We start from the raw sequence: 26,294 nt of genomic DNA, 5'->3' as shown, positions 1-26,294 counted from the left end.
GGATGTGACTCTCTTCTAAATGAAGTTTAAATCTGGCAAAAAATCTTATGGAAGCATGGATAGAAAGAATTCTAAAAGTGAAACTTGATTTTTGTCATTTTTGCTGGTTGTGGCTGATGAGAGTTCTAGGCAGCCAATCTTCTGTCCAGATAATGGGTTGTATCCAACACCGCATAAGCAGAGTTCCACTCATGCAACAAGACTTCAGTTTCCTCTCTTCCAGAGCATCCCTCAACCCTCTGGAGCTGATTTCGAAGGGGGGGGGGTTGGAGGAAGAGGAAGGTCTACTGTGCACACAGAAGACTGAGCAGCGCTTAGAGCATGGGATACAGACTGTTATCTCTGCCCTGATGTAACCAAGCCCAAGTACATATTACTGAAATTGTTACATTTTGCTGTTTACCCCTCCCTTCCTCTGTTTGTTCTGTGTTAGATTCTAGATTATAAACTCCTCCCAGCAAGAAGTGCTATGCACATTGATGGTGCTGTATAAATGAATCATCGGTTATCAACTTCATAGGTTCTATGACCCACCAGTTAGAACTCTTTGATCTAGACAGTATTTTATTCCTGAGTAACTTTCACAAAGTATGCAGTTTGTTGAAAAAATGGAAATGGACTGCCTTCATGTCAATCCTGACTTATGGTGACCGTATAAATAAGGTTTTCCTGGTAAGCAGTATTCAGAGGAGGGTTTACCTTTGCCTTCCTCTGAGGCTGAGAGGCAGTGACTGGCCCAAGGTCACCCAGTGAGCTTTATGGCTGTGTGGGGATTTGAACCCTGGGCTCCCAGGTCATAGTCCAACACCTTAACCGCTACACCACACTGGCTCATGCAGTTTGGTAGATCCCTGTAATCATGAGCATTAGAAAGTAGCATAAGATTAAAATAGTGTAAAATATTTTGTTTACATTTTCTTTCATAATATTATTTATTTACTTAGTATAACTTAAAGATATTAAACAAATTTTAAATTCTTGGTAAAATTATAAAAGCAGGCTGACTCCTGGTAAATAGTGACCATTAAGTAATTATCAGACATTTGCTAATTCAAAATCCTTTCATACTCAGAAAGGGCTTTGACTTTCTTTGCTTTCCATTTTTAGGCTTATATAAGCATTCCAGAAATTCTTGACTGCTAGAAAAAAATATTTGTAGTGAAAGCGGGGAACCCTTCCCCGTCTGCTCTCACTGTCCCGGGCGTCAATCCCCAGCCTTGGGCAATTGATCCCAGCAAATCCTGGTTCGCCAAGGTTGGGCACACTCACACCAACCCTGCAAGGTAGTAACTGCCACCCCCCTTCAGACTGGTTAGCTACTCTGGGGCAAAGGGAACTCCAGAGCCCAGTTAAACACCAGAGCTTCTCAGGGCAAGAGTCCAAATATACTCCTTGCCCCTTCTAAAGCCTCAGGTAAAACATTCCTCTGTTACACGGTAGTTGTAGTTGAATGGCAAGGACTGAATTTAGGAACTGACCCCTCTCTCTGAAATGAACACACGCTGGCTAAAGTAATTAAAGTTTATTAAAAAAGAAAAATAAGAAAAGTATAAAAATGTTACAAAGAACAAAGAGGTGCACAAAAGCAAGTTTTAGCAGCAAATTGAATCCTGTTACCATACACCCCCAAACAGGGCAAGGTTTGGTAAGAAAAACAGTAAAGTAAGTTTTTGGCACAAATCAAAATAACAAAGCTTTCTGGCCTAAGGTTATACTTACAGACCATGAGATCTCTAGCTGGATAGCCTTCTCCCCTCAGGGAATTGCGAGTCAGGATGGAAATGGGGCCACAACAGAACATCACCAAAGAGACAAGGTGGTGCTCCAAAGTGGGACACTTAACCCAGAGTTCTAAGCTTCTTATTGAAGAAATCTCCCGCTCAGCTGGAGACAATTAACCAATTAACATTTTCATCAAAGGGATGAAAAAACTGTGTTCCCACCGCACCTGGCGCCTCCTCTTGGTTTCCCATAACAATTCAAGGAGTTTTACGGCCTTGACGGAAGCAGGCCCCTTCTGCTGATAAGAAGGTGCGAAACTAGCTGTAAGCTGATACAGCTGTGTTGTAAAATCACCAAGTCACAGTGATGAAGGGGGAACCAAATATTTAACTGCTTGCTAGCAGGTTAACAAAAAAGATGTCAAGGGAAAAAATCCCCATAAGGCTTTGTTGTTCAGCCATTTTAACTGCAGGCCAGGATAAGGCTGGCAAGCTGGCACGACAATATTCAGTTAAATATGTTAGCATGCATTGGTGTAAACTGTATTGATAGGATAAGAGGATGGATCAGTAACTAGTTAAAGAATAGGAATAGAAAACTCCAGGATTTTAAGTGCAACTGTGTTTGGGCAGCAAGATGTTCTGGCCTTTGGCATTCAGTGGAAAGCTGAACATTCCCTCTCCAGTCTATTTATTTTATTTATTTATTTAAAATACTTATACCCCGCCCTTCTTCCGAGGAACTCAGGGCGGCTCACAATTAAAACAATAAACAATCAGAACAACCAATATGACATGAATCTTGTATGTTCTTCATCACCTCTATACACCTGAGGCAGATCACTGGTCTGATCCAGCACAGCTGCTCTTCTCTTCTGAAATAATCACCCCAAGGAACTGCTACACTTCAATTAATTGGGAGGTGCCTTTGTGCTTGACAGTGGTCAATAGTAATGGGGAGATCAAGGGAGAGTGTTTGTATTATAGGGTTATGCATTGCTCCAGGTCTGCAATGTTTTGTTTGAATATATTCTGTATGTGGCAGCAGTGAGAAAAGATGACTAATCTTAAATGTAATTATTTCGTCTAGTTGCTTTTCGGTTATACGATCTAGATAAAGATGACAAGATTTCTCGAGAGGAGCTGCTTCAGGTAGGTTTAGCTTGCACACTCCATAAATTACTTGCATATTCTTCAGATGACTGTCTTATTTTAACCTTTAAGATGAATCCCAGTTGAAATCACTAAATTGAATCGGAGCTTGGAAGATTACTTTTAAAAAGTAATAAATTACAGTTACAATTACATGGCCCAAAAAGTAGTCATTACAGTTACAATTGCTCTGAAAGTAACTGATTACTTTTTCTCAAAAGTAATCACTGCAATTACATTTCAGTTACTTTTGTTTAGAAAACGCCTACAAGGTGCTGGCCTTTGCTGCTGCACATCTAAGTAGACGAAAACAACATTAAAAATAAACACACACATACAGAGGTAGTAGAATAATTCTTTTCATCCATTAGATAGAAATGGTGGTCTCTCCGCTGGTAAGGGAAGTGGGGAGGGAGGCAGAGGCCACTACTCAGATCTTTGCACATCAGACCAAGTGCAACACCCACCCACCCCACTCAGCCAGCAACCATAATCTCTCTCACTTAACCACCTCCTGGACCCTGCCCTGCCCCCAACTAAGGGACACTCACCCAAGCAAACATTTTCCCCTGAGATGCAAAAAAGTTAAAATACTACAAATGCAGCACAGTAGCCAGAGAGGGTGGTGGAGGCCACATTGTGTACCAAGTGCAAACACAGTACACACACACTCACTGTCATCCTTCACCTCCACAGTTCTTTATCTCCATTCTGCTGCTGCCACCTTCTCCTTTATGTTCTTGTCCTCCGGCTCCTTTTTCCCCTCCACTCCAATCTTCACCACCACCATCTGTTTTTTTTAAACAGTTTTCTCCCCTCCACCCCCTCCCTCGTCATCTCCTAAACACCCACAGAGCACGAGGGAAGAGCGACGCTGCACAGAAGCCCATTTTGAGGCACATGATTTTCATCCACAAATCAGAGGAGCAGAAGACTTCCCCCGCTCCCCTCGCAGTAATGCCCAAAAGTAATGCTGGAAACATTACAATTACTCCTCAAAAGTAATAAAATTACACCTAGTTCTGTTACAATCAAAATGTAAAGGAATTACCCACTTGTTTCTCAAAAAAGAATGAATTACAAGTACTTTGTTACTTGTAATTAATTACTTCCAAGCTCTGAATGGAATGAGTACACTAAAAGGTTATAATACATAAACATTATATAATGGCATAAATATAGTAGCTGCAGAGGTAAAAACAAAGACCAGACTTAAACAATATAAAACCTGTCATCTTAAAAATGTTTTAACCCCTAAAGGCGTATAGTATTCTGGTGGAGAGCATTAGGAGGATAAACTCTCCTGCACCCCAAGCTATATACAGCAATAAAAAAAACACTCAGATTCAGGACTAGCAGCCATCCCTAATCCTATAAAGCTGTAAAAATCTACACTTCCAGGATGGTGGAAAAGGTCCTCTGTGAGCCCAAAACAGTGCTACAAGTGCTGCAGCCCAGAAACAACCAATTCTGTGAAGTGTATCCAGGCACCGGAGAAGGTTATTACAGTAGGGCCCTGCTTTACAGCGATTCGCTAATACAGCAGTCTGAATTAGATGCAATTAGACAAAAGCCCCACTCATACGGCGCTTGTTCCACTTTTATGGCGGTTTTCGGGCATCACGCACCATTCTATTCAATGTGTTCTGCTTTACAGCAGTTTTCGCTTTACAGCAGGGGTCCGGAATGTAACCCGCTGTATGAGTGGGGCCCTACTGTACTGGTTTGCACATCATGGTATGCCATAGTTCCACTCAAGCTTGGCTTACCTTGAACCTCTTATGGTTGGTTTAAAGAAAACCAAATCACAAGTGCTGGTTTGCATATAAAGCTAAGCTGGCAGTGTGGTTCATTTGTCCTGTGGTTAACAAACTGAGGAGCAAGGTAGGCATGATTTCAGCAGTGTGCACCCGCATGTTGCTCATTCAGAGTAAGCCATAGTTGTAAGAATGGCTCACTGTGATGTGCAAACTGGCTGACAACTTCCTGAATAATATCTTGCTAGTATGAGGATTCCTGAGGTGAGAGCCACCTCGTTTCATGATCCATACCAGGTGCTGTTGATGATGTCAAACAAACCTGCACTGATGCCCCTATTTATAGAAGGAGCTTCCTAGGGCTGCCTCAATATATTTTGTTGCCTGAGGCAGAGCAGTAAGTGGTGCCCCCTACTCCCAAGTCAAGGTTTATAGTACCTAAGGCCATCTAAGTTATTTTAGCACCTGAGGCAGGAAATCCCACAAGGAACTCTCCCTCTCCCTGGTAGCAATAAAACAGTAATAAAAATTTGCTGCCCTTTTGTGATACTCAAAATAGCTGCCTAAGGCAGCCACTTTGCTCTGCCTAATGGTTGCCAGTCTTCGACCTTCCCATAGGTGATTTAAAATTGTGGGTTTACATGACTAGTGTCCTACTTAGCTTGATAAATACTCTTTGTTGCTTGAATTAAGCAGACCGTAATATTTCATTCTTTTTGGATTTCTGTATACTAAAGGTATTGCGGATGATGGTTGGTGTAAATATCTCTGATGAACAGTTGGGCAGCATTGCTGACAGAACAATTCAGGAGGCTGATCAGGATGGCGACAGCGCAATCTCCTTTGCAGAGTTTATTAAGGTCAAGAAACAACTTTTATTATGGCAAACCTGATTGCTCAAGTGCTAGGGCTTTCCTGATCAGGAAACAGTTTCTTTAGTTATTTTGCTCTTTGCCCATGTCTGAACATGAATTGGTAGAGTTGTGCTTTTCAGCTTCTCGGCAGTTGCAAGCAATTTATCTTTTTTGCTTCAGTGATTCTCATTAGACATGTTAGCTTTTCTACATATTTTTGAGTTCTTGGATGCTGATCTTAATGCATTTAAGGGGAAAGACACCAGACATTTCATAATTACTTTGACAGTATTGCAAACTACCCCAAGGTATGGTCTGTGGGTAAGTGATATAGGAACCTGTATTAAGCTAGACTTAATCTGGTGAGTGCTTAGATGGGAGAGTGCCCAGGAACCTCCTTGAGTTCTATAAATGTAATTAATAAACTGGGAATGCTGGTGCACAGCTTTTATTGCCCATACTGACAACCCCTAGAACATGATCTACAAAAATCAGTTCTGCAGCACAAGAGGAAAGCATACTAGAATAACTGTCTAGACAAGACAAAAGACTAAATATTGTGATAGAATTGGAATTCTGTAACAAATAGTTAACGATTCTACTTTTCTGCAGGTTTTGGAGAAGGTGGATGTAGAGCAAAAAATGAGCATTCGATTTCTTCACTGATGGATCAAGGCCCATTCCTTGTTGTCCTGATATTTAAGGAATATAGTTTGTTCTACCCTCTTCTCTCCTGAGCATTGCTTCTGGTGCATGTGAGGTATATCTCCAAACCCTCCTCAGTTTGTTCCATCAATGTGAACATTCCTTCTGCATCAGAACAAAGGAACATGGCTGCAGTGCAGCTTGGAATGGAACCCCGAAATGGCTTTTTCCTCACAGTTCTTTGCTTTGTTTTCTGATTATAAATTATTTCTTCCCATGTACTGTAGTCTTCTACCATCTTATGAACTTTGACAACAAAAATCTGACTCTGTAATATTTGTATTCTCCATTCTGTTTGTCTTGTAACAAATTGCCTTTTCCTCCCTCCTTTGTTTTGTTTTAATGTAGATGTCTGACACTCTTCTAAACTTCTCAAAGTAATGCAAGGCCAATGGTTTTGTTTTCAGGACTAAGACTTGAATGATTATTGTCTCAGAAGTGTGTCAAATGCTATGAATTTTGTCCACAGGGAATGGGATGTTTGCCAAGAGTGTAACTTGCAATTTTGAAAGCACAGTCCTGGGCTCTTGAACAAAACTGTTCCATAGTCAGCTATTTCTTTGTTGGTCAAAGTTCAATGCCGTTCTGCTGTTTCTATTTTTTGTGGTATTAGTTGATCTGAATTACTTAAACTATTCAAATTTATTTCTTGTGATTTTATTCATTTTTCAGTGAATATTTGCAACACATTATTTTTGTTGTACAGCTTATAGTGAAAGGCTTTTTATACCAATTATGCCACTTGGACTTTAGTCTCCAGCATGCAATGTTGAAGTCTAGAGTGAAAGATTGGAGGAGTACCTTGTCCCTACAAATGATGTGGAACAATGTTTTTAGGAAAAGTCCTAGTATGTGTACACCTTATGACAAGATACTTAAAATGTTTTATGTTAAGCACGCATGCACACAGATTAAGTAACATTGCTAAAGTGAATTTCGATGCAACTTCAGCGCAGTATAGAACTGAGGTTCAAAAATAATGTAATGAACTTTCCAGGCTGGATTATCTTTGTTATTAGTAAACGTTTTTGTTGTACCTAATTATCAAAGAACTTTGGCAACAGTTTTTCATTGTGCAGTGTTGGCTTTCAAAATGCAGAAAATATTTTGAGTAAAAATCAGAGTTCAAATACTTCTGACCCCTGCTACTTTTTGTATATCAGCATTTCCATATGTATTGCATTTACTTAAATCCTGTACAACTGAACGATCCTTCAGAGTTGCAAACTATTTTACACTTTTCAAAACTGCAGAAGAAAATGTGTTGCTTTTTCAGATCAACTGTAAAGTTGGAAGCACTTTGGGAACAAGATTAAAGGGTGATCTCATGCAAACAAAACATGTTAGGATTTTGATCACAATGTAACATAGGAATTTTATAATGAGAAGGAAAATGATAGTAACACCAAGATGTTAGATTTTATAGATTGAAATGTGCTTATTTTCAAATAAGCTATTTTCCTTTGGCTCTGTAGCTGTAATCCACAGTTGTGCCTTGTCAGATCTATTGTATTCATCAACAATCCATGAATAAAATCTTTCAAAATACTGTCTGTCTTTCTAGCATGAACGGAAGTTTAATAACACAGGGTGCCTGTTGAAGCTGCAGCTGCAGGACTTTATTTTTTCATCTAACTTGGTTTTTAAGGGATTGAGCAACATCCAATCCTGTCAGCCTATTTGCACAACATGACTTCCCATTCTCCCCCAACAGCCTCTGCAGAGTTTCCCCAACCCTCTGGAATAGATTTTGGGGGCAGAGGGACAGCAGGGAGAGGAAGGAGAAACTGTTGTACAAGCAAATGCCTGATCATGCAACATTGGATCTCGTCCTTTGTCTTCATTAGGCAGAAGTTTTATATGGCTTTGAATGTTCAACTTTACACTTCCTTTAGAAAGAAGGCTTGACAATATGCATCAACTGGAATTTTCTGCTTCCTGTTAGTCCAGGAGTGTGATCCTATTGCCCTAGTATCAGTAGGTCAGTTATTTAGCAATTAGGTGGTGGAAATGAATAAGCATTTGAGTTACTTAAAAAAGGGGAAAGAACTGATCCTGCTAGTTATCGCCCAATTAGCTTTGTGAGTGTTATCAGCAAGCTTTATGCCAGCCACCTTCTCGACTGGCTCTAGGCCGAAAAGATCCTCGCCGACGAACAAGCTGGCTTTAGGGCGGGACGCTCCACTCTTGACCAGGGGTTGGTGCTACAACATCTTGTGGAGAAGTATGTCTCCCCCTGGGGGAACCTTGTATGCGGCGTTTATAGATTTGGTGGAGTGCAATATAGATAGGCGGTTACTCTCTCTCATTCAGAGCCTTCATGGGAACACCTCTTTGAAGGTTAGGTGTAATCATGCGGGTCAGTTAACTGCCCCTATTCCAACACGTGTCAAGCAGGGATGTGTACTTGCTCCATCGTTGTTCAACTTCTACATCAACCCTCTAATTAAACACCTTGCCAAGGAAAATGCTCACCTGCCTATATTGGCGGGGAGACCTTTGTCATCTCTACTGTATGCTGATGATGCTGCCCTCCTTTCTTTAACATGTGTGGGTTTGCGTCATCTTCTGAGGGTGCTTAGCTCCTTTTGCAGGACAGAAAAGCTCGTAATCAATTACGACAAATCTAAGATCTTAGTATTCACTTGCAAAAGGCTTAAACACCGCTGGCTACTAAATAACCACCCGATCGAACAAGTTCCCTCCTTTAGATATTTGGGAGTCATTTTTCATTCCTCTGGTTCTTGGAAATCCCACCTAAGTAACACCGCCGAAAGTGCCCAGAGAAGTATTACTGCGCTACTTGCGTTCTTCTCTAATGGGGGCCAGTACATCCCCTCGGCAATGCTGGTGTTCAATACCAAAGTGGTGCCCCAACTTCTATATGGCACTCAGCTTTGTTCCCAGGGTAATTATGCCCCTCTGGAATGTGCACAATCCAAATTTATTAGGAGCATTATTGGTTTGCCTAGCTGTGTGCCAAATGTCTTACGTGGGGAAGTAGATACTTTGTTGGTCAAGACGAGGGCCTGGGTTTACAGGTAAAATATGTGGCTAAAGCTGATTTTTTCTCCTTTGGGGCTTGCTCCATTAACCCTCACCGACACTTACCAATCTTGGTGGAAACTTGTGGTGAATTCCAAATTGCTTTCCCTTGGCTTTTCCTGGACAGCCGTATTACAACTCGGCTACTTTAAGGCCAAAGAACTCATTTCGCAGTGTATCAGGGATATTGAGCTCCAACACAATCTGAGCCTTCTGGCAGCATTCCCGAATATTTGGGCTAGTGCAAAAGCACCTGTGCTTGTGGTATACTTAACTAGTCTGAGTATCACTAAGTATAGAAAGGCATTTATTCTCCCAAGATGTAATCTACTCCCCTCAGTGCTACTTGAGGGGAGATACAAGAGAGTGCCCTATACAGAATGGGTTTGTATCTGTGACTCTGGAGCGGTTGAAGCGGTAGAGCATGTTCTATTACACTGCTCTCTATTCTGATCTCCGCACTACGTCTATCTGCCCGTGCCTTCTTAAAAGACCCAGAATTTTAGGAGAAAACCTGGTGCACTTTTTACCCGACGACCGCAACCCATTGATCACGGACATGGTGGTGAAATTTTGTGTTGCGGCCATGGCTCGTAGAAAGATTTGGTTCAATTATTTTAATCTCTGATATAACTATTTTTAATATGTTGTACCTGGTTTAAAAAGGTGTATTTTATGACTGCGCCCTTTATGCTTTGTATTTGCTGGTGTTGGACCGAAATAAATTTATTTATTTTATTTGAGTTACCAGCCTTTCAGACTAAGTTAAGTCAGAAGAGACTTTAACACTTTTTGGTGTGATTAAGAGCCAGTGTGGGGTAACGATTAAGGTGTTGGACTACAACCTGGGAGACCAGGGTTTGAATCCCCACATAGCCATGAAACTCACCGAGTGACCTTGGGCCAGTCGCTGCCTCTCAGCCTCATGAAAACCCTATTCATTGGGTCGCCATAAGTCGGAATTGACTTGAAGGCAGTACATTTACATTTTAAGTATATTATCCAAACATAACAAGCCTATTAAAATAGTATTGGCCAAATCAAAAGCACCCCTTAATTTAAACCTTTCCCGTCCTGTTAACCTGCAGGTATATTCTCTCCAACTGCTATTGGGCCATACTTTCCTTAGCTCAGATCGATGGCCCAGGCAATGTTATTCTAGTAGCGGATGCTTTATAAGCAGGGCCAGAGTGAACGTAGCACTCTTCTTGTTTATTCTTCCCAGTGTATTTGCGGGACACCCAAACCTAGAGCTAAGAAAATTTTCTAGTTAGTGAGTTTAGGAATGAAACCCGACGACATTTCCTCGTGCCACGTCTGATGAGAATGCCTAGTGTAGACTGAAAGGTTCCGACCAGTTGAACCTAGAGTCAGGAAGCTCTCACTTGGGGCAATACTCCTTCAGCCGAACCTACCCAAGAAGCTTGCTGTAAGGATAAACTAAAGGTGCCACGCACATTTCCCTGAGTTCATAGAAGGGCGCGAAAAACAATACAACAAACAAACTACAACTTCTAGTTTGCCTATCCCCGCCACCAACCACGGCTCTTCGCTTCCTTTAGGAGGCGTCCTGAACAGCTACCTCCACCAAGCGCCAAATCCCAACCCTTTCAACGCTGCGGAATCACTCGTGAGAAGGCGGGCTCAGAGATCGTTAAGATTAGCCAATCGTCTCTCCAAATTCGGCAACTTGCTCAAAACGGGTGGATGTCCAATACCAGTCAAAAGCAGTGAAGTGAATGATAGGTGTGTGGGCCAATAGAAGGGACGCGAGTTCTGTAGAACGGCCTTTGCGTCGCTCTGCGCCGGCCTTTCATTGGGTGGGCGAAGTAAGGAGGGGAAGATGGCGGAGTGAAGTGAAGAAGGGAGCCGCGGGCTGCGGCCCTGGGGCCTTAGCTGAGGTAAGAGATGGCGGGCTCGAGAGGTTCAGTGGAAAGGTTTGTGAGGATGGGGATCCGCTGGTCAGAGAACCGACTTGAACTTGGGGCTTCCCTGGCCGATTCTGCCTGTTGAGGTGGTTGAAACCTGCTCTCTGTAGGTGCCCACCTCGGTTCTGTGCCGTTCGAGAGGGACAAGTTCTGGTGTTTAGAGACCTTCGCTTTGCTTCGCCTCTAGAGCCGTAGACTTTCAGTGGGCTGTGCTTGGAACAGGGTTCGACAGCGGATGACTGATTGTTGGTTGATAATGGTAACTAAGCTACGATGATTCCCTTCAGCGATGTCTCTCCTCTTCCCACCCCCCGACAAGCTGGAAAGGAGCTAGCAAGAGCCTGCACAGAAGAAGCGGTTCGGGAATCCGAGATGTGCAGCGGCCGAGAAAGGCGCAGACAGCCTTTCAGGCTCTCTAGAGCTAGAATGGTTGGTGAGGGATTGCCTGTGGGGCTGACGACGCAGTCCCGGTACTTTGGCTGTGTAGTAGCCGAGGGAGTCACCGTGTCCAGCTTGCAAAGGTTTGGCGGTTTGTTCCAATGGCCAAATCATTTGCAGCCTTCTTTCTAATGCTAGGGCGGGGGAACCGGTATACATTTTCGTGGAAGATCCTTAGTTTTGGGAAGAGGGCTGGAACTTGTCGCACTTGCCAAAGGGCTGCAGCAGACTAATCTGGGCTAGTAATAATGTGGTAGTGTCGTTTCCCCCTTCGTTATAGAGCACCATGCGTTTATTCCACTTTAAACAGCCTTGGCTTCCCCCAAAGAATTCTGGGAAATGGAGTTTGTGAAAGGTGCTGAGAGTTGTTGGGAGACCCCTATTGCCCTCATAGAGCTACAGTGTTCGGAGTTCTCTGGGAAGAGGGACTGCCTGTTAAACCATTCTTGGAATTCTACCTCTGTGAGAATAGGAGTCTCCTAACAATTCTCAGTACCCTTCACAAACTACACTTCCCACAGGTCTTTGGGGGAAGCCATGATTGTTAAAGTGGAATAATAGTGGGGAAAATGTATGGTGTGAATATGGCCTTTGTGTCCCTTTTCTTTCCTGAGCTGAGTTTCTTGTTGGTTTGGCTCTTATTTCCCCTTATCCTCACGCATCACAGGTGTTTAGAGCTTGCGCCTATTGGAAATAAGCCTTTCATTTTCAGAGGACTATCAGCTGTCCTATCTCCATACATATATAGGCAGACATATTTCTTGCCAATATCCTTAACTTTTTCTGCAAGTCTTCTATTTCGTTTTAAAACCCTGTCTTTATTTGGCTTTTACAATTCTGTATGCAATAAGAAATGCATAGACACAAGAGTGACAGATAAGCTGATTTCTTAAAGAAGACGGTTAGGAAAGATACGCTCATCTGTAATCAAGTAAATTATGACTAGTTTTTTAAAAAGCATTAAATACATATTGTGAACAAACTGGCAGATCTAATGTAGGATTGCTAGTAAGCTTTGGCAGATGGCTGGGGAGTGCACTCTGAATGTATTAATTTATATGCACTGTATTCATTGCTGTATAGACAGAGCAGCTGTGTCTATTGAAGTAGATATAGCAGAAATATATTTTAAATTGCATACTTACGAATTTCTATTTATTCAGCTGCCAAAATGACTTTGAATAGAACAGGGACAGATGTGAAGAAACATCTTATTCAGAGTGTCTTAAGCAAGGGTCTCAAATGTTTGGCTGTCTTTACTGGTAAAGCCAAAAATTGTAGTTGCCAGCTCCCCTCCTCTCCAGGCAAGTCCCCTCCCAGCCTTTCTGGAGGGAAGAACTAGTGGATAGAATGCCAGGTTGCTGCCATAGCTTCAAGCAGCAATGTCCAACTACTTTCGCTCATCTGCCTTCCCAGAAGAAGGGCCTGTGGGGAATATGGCCAATGTACCCCATGCCCCTTCAAGAGGCAGCACTCAACACTCCCCACATGCCTTACCGAAGAGAAGGACTGGAGGGGAGAGTGGTCAGTTGGGTGCTGTTGTTTGAAGGTGCCCCAAGCGCCGTCCAGGCACCAGCACGCACAACCCAACTTCCAGCAGAGAAGCTGAGCACCTTTCCTTGCATCTTGCACGACCCCTTGCCTTTCCTGTTCCCTAACTGCAGCCGTTCACATACTTAGGATTGAAACTCTGGTAGCATTTTCTTTGTGTGTTGGGTGTGGGGATCACCACCTAAATTCAAGCACCTCTTGAAGCATGTCTAGTGGTACTTATGAGTCTCAACTGAAGTGTCCTAAGAGGATTGTATCTCCTGCACCCTGCCTATTTAGGTTGAGCCAACAAATGAAAGGAGCTTCGGCACACCCACTAGCATCCCTTCTCACAATCCTCCTCCTCTGCTCCCATCTCTGTTGTGCTGCAATATGAAGGAAGAGGGTTCCCTTTGCAACATGGAAGACCACCAGTTCACCTAATGACACACTTTCCATGGCCTCTCTCCTTTCATTCATATCTAATAATCTGTCTCCCTGGATGCTGTTATTTACATTCTGCTCTTCACCACTCCCTTGTCCAATAGGGAAAGAGTTCCTCAGTCTCCACCATCTCCCACCCTCATACAGGCTGTTTTCATACTGAAAAGGCTTGCTGCATCAATGTAAGATTTTTCTGGCCTATAAAACTGAAAGCAGCTTGATCAAGAATGGCAGAAAAGGGACACAGTAATGGTATGGAGGAAAGTCCCCATATTTCTCCCATCTAAGATGTTAACTTTTAGATGTCAGTAACATGGGGCTCTTCCTCCAGGTCTATCCAAGTTCTGCCTTTCCTGATCAATCTGCTGTCAGTTTTTATAGGCCAGAGAAATCTTACCTTGACAAGCTTTCACCTTAAGAGACTTGACAAGTGATACCAGAGCTATGAAAAAAAGCAGAAAAGGGTGAAAACCTAATAGCAAGGATGGTCAGTCTATGACTCTCCAGATGTTGCTGGTCTACAATATAGTCCCTGATGCAGCTGACTGGAGTTGTTGCAATTGGAGTTCAGCAACATCTGGAGGGTCACAGGCAGTATCCAATGTACTTGTTCTGTTAGTGCAAGGATTTATGCTTGCGCAACAGAACTCCCCCCTCCCCCCCCATGCCCTCAAATCTGTTCCAGAGGATTGGGGAACCTCAGAACAGATTTAGTGGGTGCATGGAGAGAGGAGAATGGGGAAGTTCTGTTGTACAATCATAAGTCCTTGTGCCAGCAGAACAAGTGACTTGGCGCAATTTTGGAAACAAGCTATAGGTTCTTTATCCTGGCCAATAGGATGACTTAAGATTGATTAGCAGTACCAGGAGAAGCTAAACTGTGATGTCAGCCAATAGGAGGTCATTTTCACACTCTTCAAAATTACTGTTTAGAGTTAACTTGAGAGAGTATTTTTGTGAAAACTTTGAGTCTTTTTTTTTGCAATTAACTGTTGACAACACATTGAATTCTGAAATTTAAGAGAACTCCCAATTGAAAATGAAGTTGTTTGTAGTTTGTCTTGCTTGACATTTTCTGATATTTTCATCTGAGAATGCAATTAATGCACATGTAGCAAGCCTTTAAACTGTGTCCCTTTTGATCAGTAATTGTTGGGCTATAAACATACTCAGAAAAAACACATGGTATAATTTTGGGAGTACTGATTTGGGGGGGGGACAATCCTGTGGTCCCTACCAAGTGCAGAGGGAGATCTGATCTCAGAGGTCCCTTGTGGCTGTGGAGGTTCCGCAGCCAACCCCCCCCCCCACTGGTGCTTCGGCATGTGGGAAAAGAAAAGATCCAAAGCTCCTTCTGCATGTTCCCAAACCAGGGAGAAAATTATAGCATAGTGAATTTTCCTCCCTTTGCAAGCTATGGGACGGAAATTGAAGAGGAAAAGCCCAAAGCTGATAGATTAGGAAATGGGAAGGGAAAATGTACCACCCCTTCTGCCCTGGTTTTGGAATTGATGTATTTTTATACTTGTGTTTATTTTGAGGGCCTTCGGTTGAAAGGCGGGGTATAAATAAATGTATAATAATAATATAATAATTTGACAGTTCCTCTCCTTTGGTTCTTTCTCTCCTAGTAAGGTAGGATTAGTCTGCTCACTTAGTACTGAATTTACTACACAGTGTTTAGAAATTCAGTAAAGCACATGGGCTGAGCAATCCAAAGGGGAAGAGAGGAGGAAGAACCCAAGGTGGAAAAACCACCAAATCCAAAGGCTTGCTAAACTTGTAACAGCAAGACAGAAGGGAAGGGGCTGTGTCTCTTTCCTCCCCCCCCCCTTTCATTGGTGGTGGGTTTAAACGAATCTCTCCCATTGATCCCAATAGAAGCACCAACCATGGAGGAGCAAGGGAGACAGATTTTTCCAGAGAAGCTGGCGGGAGGCTTCTGATAACAGACCTTTCAGTCTTAGGGTAGAAAGAGAAATCAGCAAAATCATGTGGTCCCTGGGATGCACTCCCAGGAACCATAGGATCACACCTTCAATGTGCTTAAAATTTTATATTCAGAGCTTTACTTGGAAAGGAAATACTTTCAGGCATGCAAAAAATGAAGGCACTGAAAACTGTTAACATACTTATTTTAACCACACCCCAAATCCTTGGCATTAGAGAGATAGATGTTTCTTAGTCACTGATATCTGGAAAAAGTTAATTACAACTTTGAAACCCCCTGATTCAACTGACATTTTCTCAATTCATTGTTATTAATTTCATTTGTAAAACAAAACTTTCTTCCTCACATCATTCATTCATTGGTGATCACTCATGGCTCGGTAAGATTGTCTTCCAAGATAAGGTCTTTAACACTGGGTCCGTAAGTGACTGTGGAGGCCAATTCTGGATCCACACAGCCTCCCACAGTGAGGACATAGGTTTCCAGATGGAAGATGGTCACAATGAGGATTTGTTTGACGTGCCTTCCGCTTAGCTCGTTTGTCCCGTTCGCCCTGTATTCCTGCTTCTTCAAAGTCCACAGCACCTTTGATAATAGCCGACCTCCATTTGGGACATTCATGGGCCAAGACTTCCCAGTTGTCAATGTTCATGTTACATTTTTTTAGATTTGCTTTGAGAACATCTTTAAACCTCTTTTGCTGTCCACCAACAAAACTTTCAGCCTCACATCACTGGTTTTAACACACAAGCTTCAAAATGGGAAGTTGGAGGTGATCTAGTTGTAGCAACACAAACAGCTGTTGTGCTAGTATTGCAATAACCTTTCCCCAGCAAAGCTAAGAAGCATAGCTGCTGCTTGTGCTTCTCTTGCTAGGGAAGCAAAGTTTACTACAGAGCATGCTATATGGGGTTTCCTTGATCTTTCTGACACTAATAGAGTCAGAAAGTTCCATCCCATCTTCTTGCTATCTTTGGCAGCATGTCACAGATGCCATTTTGCAGAGCTGCTGTCTTGAGTTAGACCTTGGTCCAGTTGATGAAATCTGATGTTGTACTATTATTGCTGCCCTTACACATGAACCTTGGTTGTGCTGTACCTGCGTTGGATCTTGCTGTAAATTAAATGACATTTATAATTGTAAATTGAATTAGTAGCCCTTTACTGTTGAGTTTCTACTGCAATACCTGTAACTAAAAAGTAAGTACATTCTATTATATTTCTTGTGGCTCGTCAATGATTTCATTAGTTTTATTTGCTATATAAAAAAACAAAGCTGCTTGGTTCTAGAATCATTGTCGCTGCTGACTGTGAACCATGTGTTATTCCTATGCTCTGTCCAATACAATTGCCAATTTTTATTTTGCTGAAAGGAGCACGGAGATAGAAGTTCAGATTTTGGGGGGTTCTTATTCTTATTTTGAATACTGATGACAAATTCCTGTAAATTAAGAACTACTGTTTCAGGAAATCGATTTGCATCACAAAATACTCCAGGTTCTCCCCTCCCCCCCCCGGCTGCTTCCCGTGTTACATAATGGCATGTTAGCATTGTGATAATAAATATATTAGCTATTCCAATATTGCCAGTCAAGGTGAATAAGATTTATCTTATGAATTGGGTGAGTAGACAGCCTGCTTTCTGAATGTAGCAATGATTTCAAAAATACAAACCTGTTTTTAGATACTGGTTTCCAGTTTCCATTCCTTGACTTGTGAAATGCTTCCTTGGATGTTCATGTAAGTTGCGGATATACTATGCCAAAACCAAGCATAATTTTGTTCTAAAAAACTGACCCTTAGAGATGTGGAGTGGGTGACTGGAATTGGAAGGAGCTTACCAGTCAAGTCCTTCGATCCTTCCCATCTTATTTTCTTATTAGTTGAGTACCTCAGCATTCTGGTTACTGTAATTTATCGTGGGAAATGTAAGAAAATGTAATAATTGTCCACATGCTTTAAAAATTACTTTGAGTGGTTCATGCAGTTTGATTTTTAAAATGAAAATGGTGTGAGAATGAAAGGACAATCTTTAATTTGTGGCTAGAAATTGCAGTATACCTGGGGAAAGGATAATCTTGCTGAGGGTGCAGATTCTTGCTTGCCTTTAAAATAGTCCACATTGCAGAAAGAGAATAATAAAGACAAGAATACTGCTGTTTGTGTATACATGTGTGTGTGTTTAATTGTGTAAGCTGTGTACATTGAGCGTGCTTTACTTATAGGTTATCCATCATTCTGCTGCTGGGCTTGTCAGCTTTCCATTCTTGACACCTGACTGTAGTCTTCCCTTTTAGTAAAGTTAAAACAGAAACTGCAGATTTTCTTATCACATCTGAAACATTCCATTCTTTTCTCAAGAATTACATATTACTTGATTAGATAGTAATTTGGGGAGAACTTAGTCCTTTGTGTTTCTTCAATTACAGCTTGTTATAAATTGTTGAAATGCAGTCTCATTATTTGAATAATGCATTTCTTGGTTTTCTCAATGATAGCTAGGCAAATCTGATCTTGATGAATTATATCCTGATGTTAAATGCATTTGCTTAAAAATAAGTGCTGTTTCATGCTTTATGCAGCCTGGGTACCAGTGCATGTAACAATGAAGACAAAGTGTGAAGAAGAAGACATAAATCCAAGCTTACAGTGGAAATGTACCAGGTAGCCATAACTAATTGTAGTTCCTCTGTACATGTCCCCAAGTGTCTGGGATTTCCACCTCCCTTTCAGAAACAGTACATTTCAGAAGTGGTGTACATCGTTTGCTGGGTTAGAGACTAATGCAAATCATGGTTTGCCACTCATTGTGGTTAGAAGTTTCCAGTTGTGTCACATTGGCCGGTGGGAGGGTTGAGAAAGTGAATGTGCAAGCCCAGAGAGTTACAGCTATTTGTGGCATGGTTATCATGGTTTAGCATTGCACCTGAACAGTGCCATTGACTACAGTGAACACTCTTATTATTCATCAAGACTAAATATGTGTGACCACAAACTTAGAAGGTAGTTTATGCCTCAGCTTGAAAAAATATTGTTTGCTAAACTAGCAGGCTGTGCATTCAAAATGCTTCATAATCTGAAGTCTAGTGTTGGAGACAGTTGTTACCATGATTTAAATTGTATAGTTAGAAATCTGTTTTAGTACTAGGAAAATGCTACTATGCTGTCTTGGCATACAGATTCTTTTGTAGTTGTAAGGTGAAGAGCAACATACAAGACATTTTTAATGGCCTGAACTTAGGTTATTTTTTCATTGTGTTTCACAGGTCCATGCATGCACCATATTGATTGGCAGTCAGAAAATTACATTAAGTGGAAAGCTAAAGGCAAGAGTTCTTGGTGATAGTTTGTGTAGCCATAAAGGAAAAGGTAAGTATTTATCTGTTTATCCTGCCTCTTGATAATTTAAAACCATTTCCTGGTGACATGTATTCTGAAAAGAGCATACCAATTGGAGTTATTAAGAATTTTAGTTATTTTACTGACAGTTTAACTCCCATTTCATAAAGTTCTAAAATCAATAAGTAAAAATAACTCCTTCCAGAAGAGGGAGAGAGACATTACCCATGAAGCTTTTGAGTTTGCTTTTTATTACATTGCTTGCCTTGACCTATGCTGACTATGAGGTTTAAGAGCTCTTAATATTTTCTTACGCAGGGAAAAATATTCTTGTGGTTTCAGTCAGAGAATCAGGAGGCAATAAACTGCAGTAGTCTAATGCAACAATAAGTAAATATGGAAAGGTGGTGTTAAGCTGAAATGGCTATTAGCAACGATTTTAGATCCTTGGATAGAAATCTACAAATGCCATGAGAGTGGCTGTATACTGTAGCCAGTGTGGATTTTTCGCATTTTGCCATGGGAAACAGCTGCAGCACTGAGGGACTCTGGGGGAACACCTGCCCTGGGAGTGAGTATCTCAGCATCTGGGTGCTTGCTTGCTCACTCCTCTTGGTTGCTGTCTCTTGAGACAGCTGAAGTCCCTGGTACATGCTGCAAGGACTGGGACCCCCTGCCTGACCCTGGCTCCAGAGAGACATTGCAGTTAATCTTGCAGCCTCTTGTATCAGCTTCTAACTGGGTCAGGGGGCATAAAAGCCCAGCTGGCCGCCGGCGGGGTCACCCCTCGGGGAGTCCTGAGGGCAAGGGCACTACCCCCTTCTATTTCTTTTTTCTTTAACCAATCTAGAGGAGATGGTTAGTGGGGAGGCCATATGGTGCATGTGTAGTTCCTGCGCAGGGTAAGAGCTTGTGCAGTGAAATTAATGATAGCAGAAAGTTGCCAGATGCCTTCAGAGTGAGAGTCTGCAGCTGGCAGAAGGCTGGCCCTCCCTGGGTGTGAGATGGGGGGGAGTAGATGTGCCCTGTATGAAAGATATTGAGTGGGTCTGACTGTTCCCATTTCTCTCAGAGGTCTACTGGGATAACTGGTTCAAGTAGTTTTTGTTGGTGGGTTCTTGTTGGGTCCATATCAGGTGTTTAACAGGAGTCTTAGTAAGGAGGAATATGAGTGATGCCACCCGAATTTCAGTGATCATGGGGAGGTGGTAAACTACCATAGAAGATGAGGGCAAGACTATCTACGCCTTGTTCCTTGCTCCCACTCCTCTCATGGATGGGTTCTATGTTGCTCATTTGCTGTGCCCACTGGCCTGTGTGTGCTGTTGTTTAATGCCAGATTGGTACATAATAAGACCACACTCATCCATGATTTGATTGTTGATGAAGATGCCAGTTTGGTGTGCATTACCGAGACCTGAGTGGGTGAGCTGGGAGGTGTTGATCTGACCCAGCTTTGCCCACCTGGATACTCGCTGCAGCACCAGCACAGGCTGCAGGAGTGGGGGGGAGGAGTTGCTGTGGTCTACAGAACTTCCATCTCTGTCACCAGGAAACCACTCTGTCTTGGAGTTGGCTGTGAGGGCCTGCACCTGGTGTTAGGACAAGGAGGCAGTAAACTAGGGTTGCTGCTGGTATAGTGTCCACCCTGCTTCTTGGCAGCTTCTCTGGCTGAGCTGGCAGAGGCCATCTCAGCTGTGGTATTGGAGGAGCCCGGAACAATAGTTCTGGGTGATTTCAATGTCCATGCTGAGGCTGTAGTGTTCAGGACTTCATGGCTTCCATGATGACCATGGGGCGGTCTCAAGTTGTCACTGATCCGATGCCTAGGGCAGGGCACATCTCCAACTTGGTTTTTGCTCCAGATGGAGGAAGAGGTGGTCTGGAGATAGGGGGGATGGATGTCACCCCAGTGTCATGGTCAGACTACTTCCTGGTGAAGCTTAGGTTTATGGTCCAATCCTCCCTTGTAGGGGTGGTGGACAGATTAAGATGGTCTGCCCCCAGAGACTAGTGGAATCCAGAGGATTTCTGAATGCCCTGGGGGAGTTCCCAGTAGATAGAGCTGGTGACCTTGTTGAAGCCCATGTCACGCTGTGGAACAGCGAGGCATGTTGGGCTCTTGACACGATTGCCCCCGAGCACCCTCTCCAGCATTGGAGCCCGGTTTGCACCTTGGTACATCACTGAGCTAAGGGCAATGAAACAGGCTGGACGATGGCTGGAGTGCAAATGGTGAAAGACGTGCTGTGAAGCTGATCAGGCATGAGTAAAACATCATAATTGTGCTACTGTATGGCTGTGAGGTTGGCAAAGAAGGCCCACTTCTCTGCCTCCATTGCATCCTCAAGTAGCCGTCCAGTGGAGCTTTTCTGTATTGTCAGGGGTCTGTTGACATCAACTCCAGGAAATGCAGTTTTAGACCCATTGGAGGCCCACTGTGAATTGATTACAAGGCACTTTGAGGGTAAAGTTGCTCACCTCTGTAGCAATCTTAATGCCCCATCCACATCTACTGTAGTCCCCAGTGAGGTGTCCAGTGCAACGTCTGGTGAAACTTGTCGGGAATGGTTTCAATTGATGCAGCCTGATGACGTGGACAAGGTGCTTGCGATGATGTGACCAGGAACATCTCCTCTTGACCCTTGTCCTTCTTGACTTATTAAAGTTTGCCGAGGGGGTTTGACCAAGTGGATCCAGGGCGTGGTCAATGTATCATTGCAGGAGGGAGTGGTTCCAGCCACCCCTAAAAAGGAGGTGATCAGACTGCTCCTGTAAAAGCCCACCCTAGACCCATTGGTTTGCAATAATTACTGACCGGTCACAAATACCCCCTTCTTAGGGAAGGTGATTAAGAAGGTTGTGGTGCAGTAATTGCAAGTGGATGAAACAGATTATCTTGACCCATCTCAAAAGCCGCTGAGAGATCATTGACTATGGTACCCTTTTGGGCTGGTAAGACATTTGCGGCTATTTCTGGACCAAGATAGCCTAGCCACTGTTGTCCATGTACTGTTAACCTCCAGGCTGTATTACTGTAATGCACTCTGTGTGGGCTACCCTTGAGGTTGGTCTGGAAGCTGCAGCTGGTGCAAAATGTGGCTGCGAGACTGCTCCCTGGGGCAGGGTATCACCAACATGTCACCCTACTGCTGAAAGAATTGCACTGGCTACCTATTAGCTACTGGGCTAAGTTCAAGGTTCTAGTCTTGGTGTACAAAGCCCTGTACAGCTTGGGACCAGGATACTTGAAAGACCGTCTTATCCCTTATGTACCCAGTCAGTCACTGTGATCTGCAGGTGAGGGCTTCCTGCAGATATCATCTTATCAGATGTTTTTATTGTATTATTGTATTTTATCTCATTGTGTTTTAACTGTTTTGTACGTCGCCTAGAGTGGCCTTTGGCCAGATAGGCGACACAGAAATTAAATTTATTATTTATTATTATGTATTATTATTATCAGGAGGTCCGTTCTGCACAACATAGGAAATGGACCTTTAGTGTAGTGGCACCTACCCTTTGGAATTCCCTCCTCTTAAATATTAGACAGGCATCATCTCTGTTATCTTTTCAGCACCTATTGAAGACCTTCCTCTTTCAACAAGCCTTTTAAGTTGAGATCCCAATCTGCGTCTATGTTGGAATTGCTTTTTAATGTTTTTAAACCTTTTTTAAAAAAATAGATGTTTTTAAACCTTTTTTAAAGATTTTTTAAACCTTTTTTAAAAAATGTTTTTGAAGATGTTGGTTTAATATATTTTAAAGTCTGTTTTTATGAAGTTTTAAAGTGTTTTCAGTGCTTTTATTTGCCGCCCTGTGCTCCTGGGAGGAAGGGCGGGATATAAATCAAATAATAAATAAATTGAAAATACCCCCCCATTGCCATTCTGCTGCTTCCCATAAATGCATTTCAGCACAAAACCTTACAAAACTTATAGTCCTGAACTCAGAAGCACTTGCCTGACAATCCTCTAAGTTTTTATGGCGATACACAAATCAGTCAGAGAGAATCGAGAGTTCGTAGTGTAAAACAAGAAGAAAAAAATCCAGATCCCTGCTGGACTTTTTTCTGTGCGTAATCTTACAATTTGTTTAAATTAATTAAAAACCAGCCATGTTCACAGAGTACCTGTAATCCTATTACTGACTTTGCCCCATACTCTGACCTTCATCTTCTGCAGTTTAAATTTTAAAAAATGCCTGGTGATTTTTAATTCATTTAAGAAATTTAATGTTGAAGTCTATCATTATGTCGCACATGGTCAGTAAGAACCAACTGTCAGTGTTCTAAAAGCCAGACTCACAGCTGTTTGGCTTGGCTACCACACCCACACCAGGCATTGATTTCACTTTAGACAGCCGTGGCTTTCCCCAAAGAATCCTGGGAAGCAGGGCTGTGGAGTCGGAGTTGGAGTTGGAGTCGGAAGCAATTTTGGGTGGAGTCGGAGTTGGTAGAAATGTACTGACTCCGGCTTCAAAATAAAACTTGGTTGACAATTTTTTTAAAATATAAATTCAAAATGTCAAAGAAGCTTCCCATGAAGTCAGCTGTAGTTGAGCATTTCACCAAAACTCAAGATGGAAAACGTTTTGTGTGTCAGTGTATGACACAGGACCCAGATGAAGACAAATGCTGTGATGCCAAGATCAGTGCATATTCAGGCAGCGATAAAAATGCTCCTATGAGAGCTTCCAATTTAAAAAGACATTTACAGCCCTTTCCAGGGCTGTAGAGTTGGAAGCAATTTTGGGTGGAGTCGGACAGTAGAAAAATAGAGGAGTCGGAGTCGAAGGTTTGGTGTACCGAGTCCACAGCCCTGCTGGGAAGTGTAGTTTTTGAAGGGTGCTGAGAGTTGTTAGGAGACTCCTATTCCCCTGAGAGAACTCCAGTGGCCTGAGTGGTTTTAACAGTCAGGCCCTTTTCTGGGGATTGTAGGTCTGTGAGGGGAATAGGGTGTCTCCTAGCAACTCTTAGCATCCTTCAAAAGAGTGGTTCCCAGGTTTCTTTGGGAAGCCATGACTGTCTAAAGTGAAAGAAAGGTCTGGTGTGGATGTGGCAAGGGACAGCTTTGGTTTAAATTTGGGTTTAAATTTCTGCTATAGAATAAAAAGGTGAGGGAAACCCTGAACAACAATTATACTGTTCACTATTTTCACCCACCCACCCACTGTCCCCCTTCCTCCCCTCCTCTCCCCCTTCCCCCTCCTCCCTGCCCCTCCCCCAAGTCAGTTTCACCTATCCTAAGCATGATTGTACAGGAGTAAATCTCATTGAACTCAGAAAGCATGCAAATGATCAAACCTGCCCTCCTCTTTCCTATCCCCTCCCTCTGGCCCTTCCCTCCCCCTTCCTTTACCCCTCCTGCCCCCTCCCTACTCTCCTTCCAATCCCTCCCCTCTCCCTTTTCTTCCTCCTCCCCTCTCCTTTCCCCCCACTTCTCCTCCTCCTCCTCCATGGTCAGTTTTACCTATCCTAAGCATGATTGCACAGGAGTAAATCCGATTGAACTCAATACACATGCAAATTATCAGACCTACCTTTCCTCTTCCCCCTCTCTGTTCCTTCCCTCTCTCCTTCCCCTCTCCTCTTCCCTCCTCCCCCCTTCTTCCTCCCATCCTCTCTTCCTTGTTCCCCCCCCTGCCCACTCCAGCCCTCTTTCCCTTCCTCTTCTCCTCCTCCCCCATGGTCAGTTTCACCTATCCTAAGCATGATTACAGAAGAGTAAATCCCATTGAACTCAATAAGTATGCAAATGATCAACCCATTCTCAGCAAATGTGCACAGGATCCTATTTCTTACCTCCCAGATTAAAAAGCAGAGAAATTCACTAATACACAACAAAACTCTTGCAGTTTAAGAACATACCTATAGCCAACATATACGTCTATGAAAGTTTAAAAAGCAGGGAAATTGGGCAGCTGTAGTGAATGCACCAGGGGAGCAGGAGACCTGACCTCCTCTCTGAGATATTGTACTGCCCTACAAATTGGTCAAAATGCAAACACCATTTGGGTTGGTCTTTCACAGCCCAATCCACTTCCTGTGTAGCTTGGAAAAAATTGCTAACACGTGCCTCTGAGCATATGGTGAGTGGTGGCAACACCTGCAGTCAGCCCAAATTACAGAAACAAGACGTGTGCTGTGCCGATCTTGTTTTAGCAGGGAAGAAGCAACATTAAGATGATACAGTTCAGATAGTCACTTTAAAAATGTTTGATTTACTTTGCAATTTTAGTGAAGTTTCCTATAGTATATCATTTTCTTTTGCTTCTGTTTCTGTGAATATGTGTAGTACAGCAACACTTTGCATAATTTACACTCAAAAAACTCAAAAAACAATTGTGGAATAATGGCACTGACTGTTCTGCAGAATAGTCTCCAATGGACAGGAGGAGTGTCTCAGTTTGCAGTAAATAAAACAGTAAAACAGTGGGAGGTGAAATATATTCTAGCAAATTTCTAGGTGTGCTCTATTTTTTAATTGACCATGCCCACCTTTTCTTGAGTGGGGTGGTTTAAGCATAGCAGGCTGAACACATGCATCTTGAGCAGGCCACGTTTGCTTTTTCCAACAGCTAGAGTCATTGCTTAAGTAGCAACATACAGGCATACCCCGCTTTAACATACGCAATGGGACCAGAGCTTGTATGTAAAGTGAAAATGTACTTAAAGTGAAGCGATTATCTATGCATGTACTGCACTGCAATCGCCACTAGATGGCAGCGGCGTCATGCCATTAAGTGTCTGTTATTGCGAAGCGTGTACATTAAAGTGGGATATGGTGGAGTATGGAGGATGTACTTTATAATGAGGCGACTTTAAGTGAAGCGACTTTAAGCGGGGTATGCCTGTATTGTAATCAGTCTGATTTTTACATAAGCTGCAGTTTCAGATTCAACATGTAATGCACCTAAAATAGAAATAGAACATAACCTGCAGTTTGAAACACAAAAGGCTGTCTTCACCATTATATGACATTGACCAATGAAAGGCTTTGAAATTAATAAAAAATAAATTTGACACAGATTTCTATGATGAATAATGAGAGAAATATAATTTTCTAGGTTAGATGCTCTGTAGAAACAGTAACACAGGAAGGAAGCAAAGCAGAAGAACAACAAACATACAAAAATGTAGTTCTCTATCTTTGGAGATGTAGTCCTGATTACAGGTCTTGCCACCACTCACCATATGTTCAGAGGCACATGTTACCAAATTCTTCCAAGCTACAGAGGAAGTGGATTGGACTGTGAAAGACCAACCCAATTTCTGTTTGCATTTTGACAAATTTGTAGGGCAGGAGAGTATCTCGGAGAGGAGGTCAAGTCTCCTCTTCGTCTGGTTCATTCGCTATAGCTTCCCAATTTTTAAAGTTTGATAGAAATATCTGTGGGCTATAGGTACGTTCTTAAACCGCAAGGTTCTT

At 42.6% G+C, this 26,294-nt stretch overlaps 1 protein-coding gene across 1 annotated transcript in view; it reads left to right on the top strand.

Annotated features, from left to right (window-relative positions):
* Positions 1–7,738, top strand: part of CHP1 (calcineurin like EF-hand protein 1) — a 38,238-nt gene extending 30,500 nt beyond the window's left edge. Inside the window, exons 5-7 of the mRNA XM_061611405.1 lie at positions 2,812–2,873; positions 5,368–5,490; positions 6,097–7,738. Of these exons, the coding sequence (XP_061467389.1) occupies positions 2,812–2,873; positions 5,368–5,490; positions 6,097–6,150 (239 nt within the window). The 3' untranslated portion in view covers positions 6,151–7,738. The remainder of the gene's footprint in view (positions 1–2,811; positions 2,874–5,367; positions 5,491–6,096) is intronic.
* Positions 7,739–26,294: the final 18,556 nt, after the last annotated feature.

Source organism: Rhineura floridana, chromosome 2, assembly GCF_030035675.1.
Source record: "Rhineura floridana isolate rRhiFlo1 chromosome 2, rRhiFlo1.hap2, whole genome shotgun sequence".
NCBI classification, from domain to species: Eukaryota; Metazoa; Chordata; class Lepidosauria; order Squamata; family Rhineuridae; genus Rhineura; species Rhineura floridana.
Note: the sequence above shows the minus strand (reverse complement) of the source record. Positions and strands in the feature narration are given on the sequence as shown.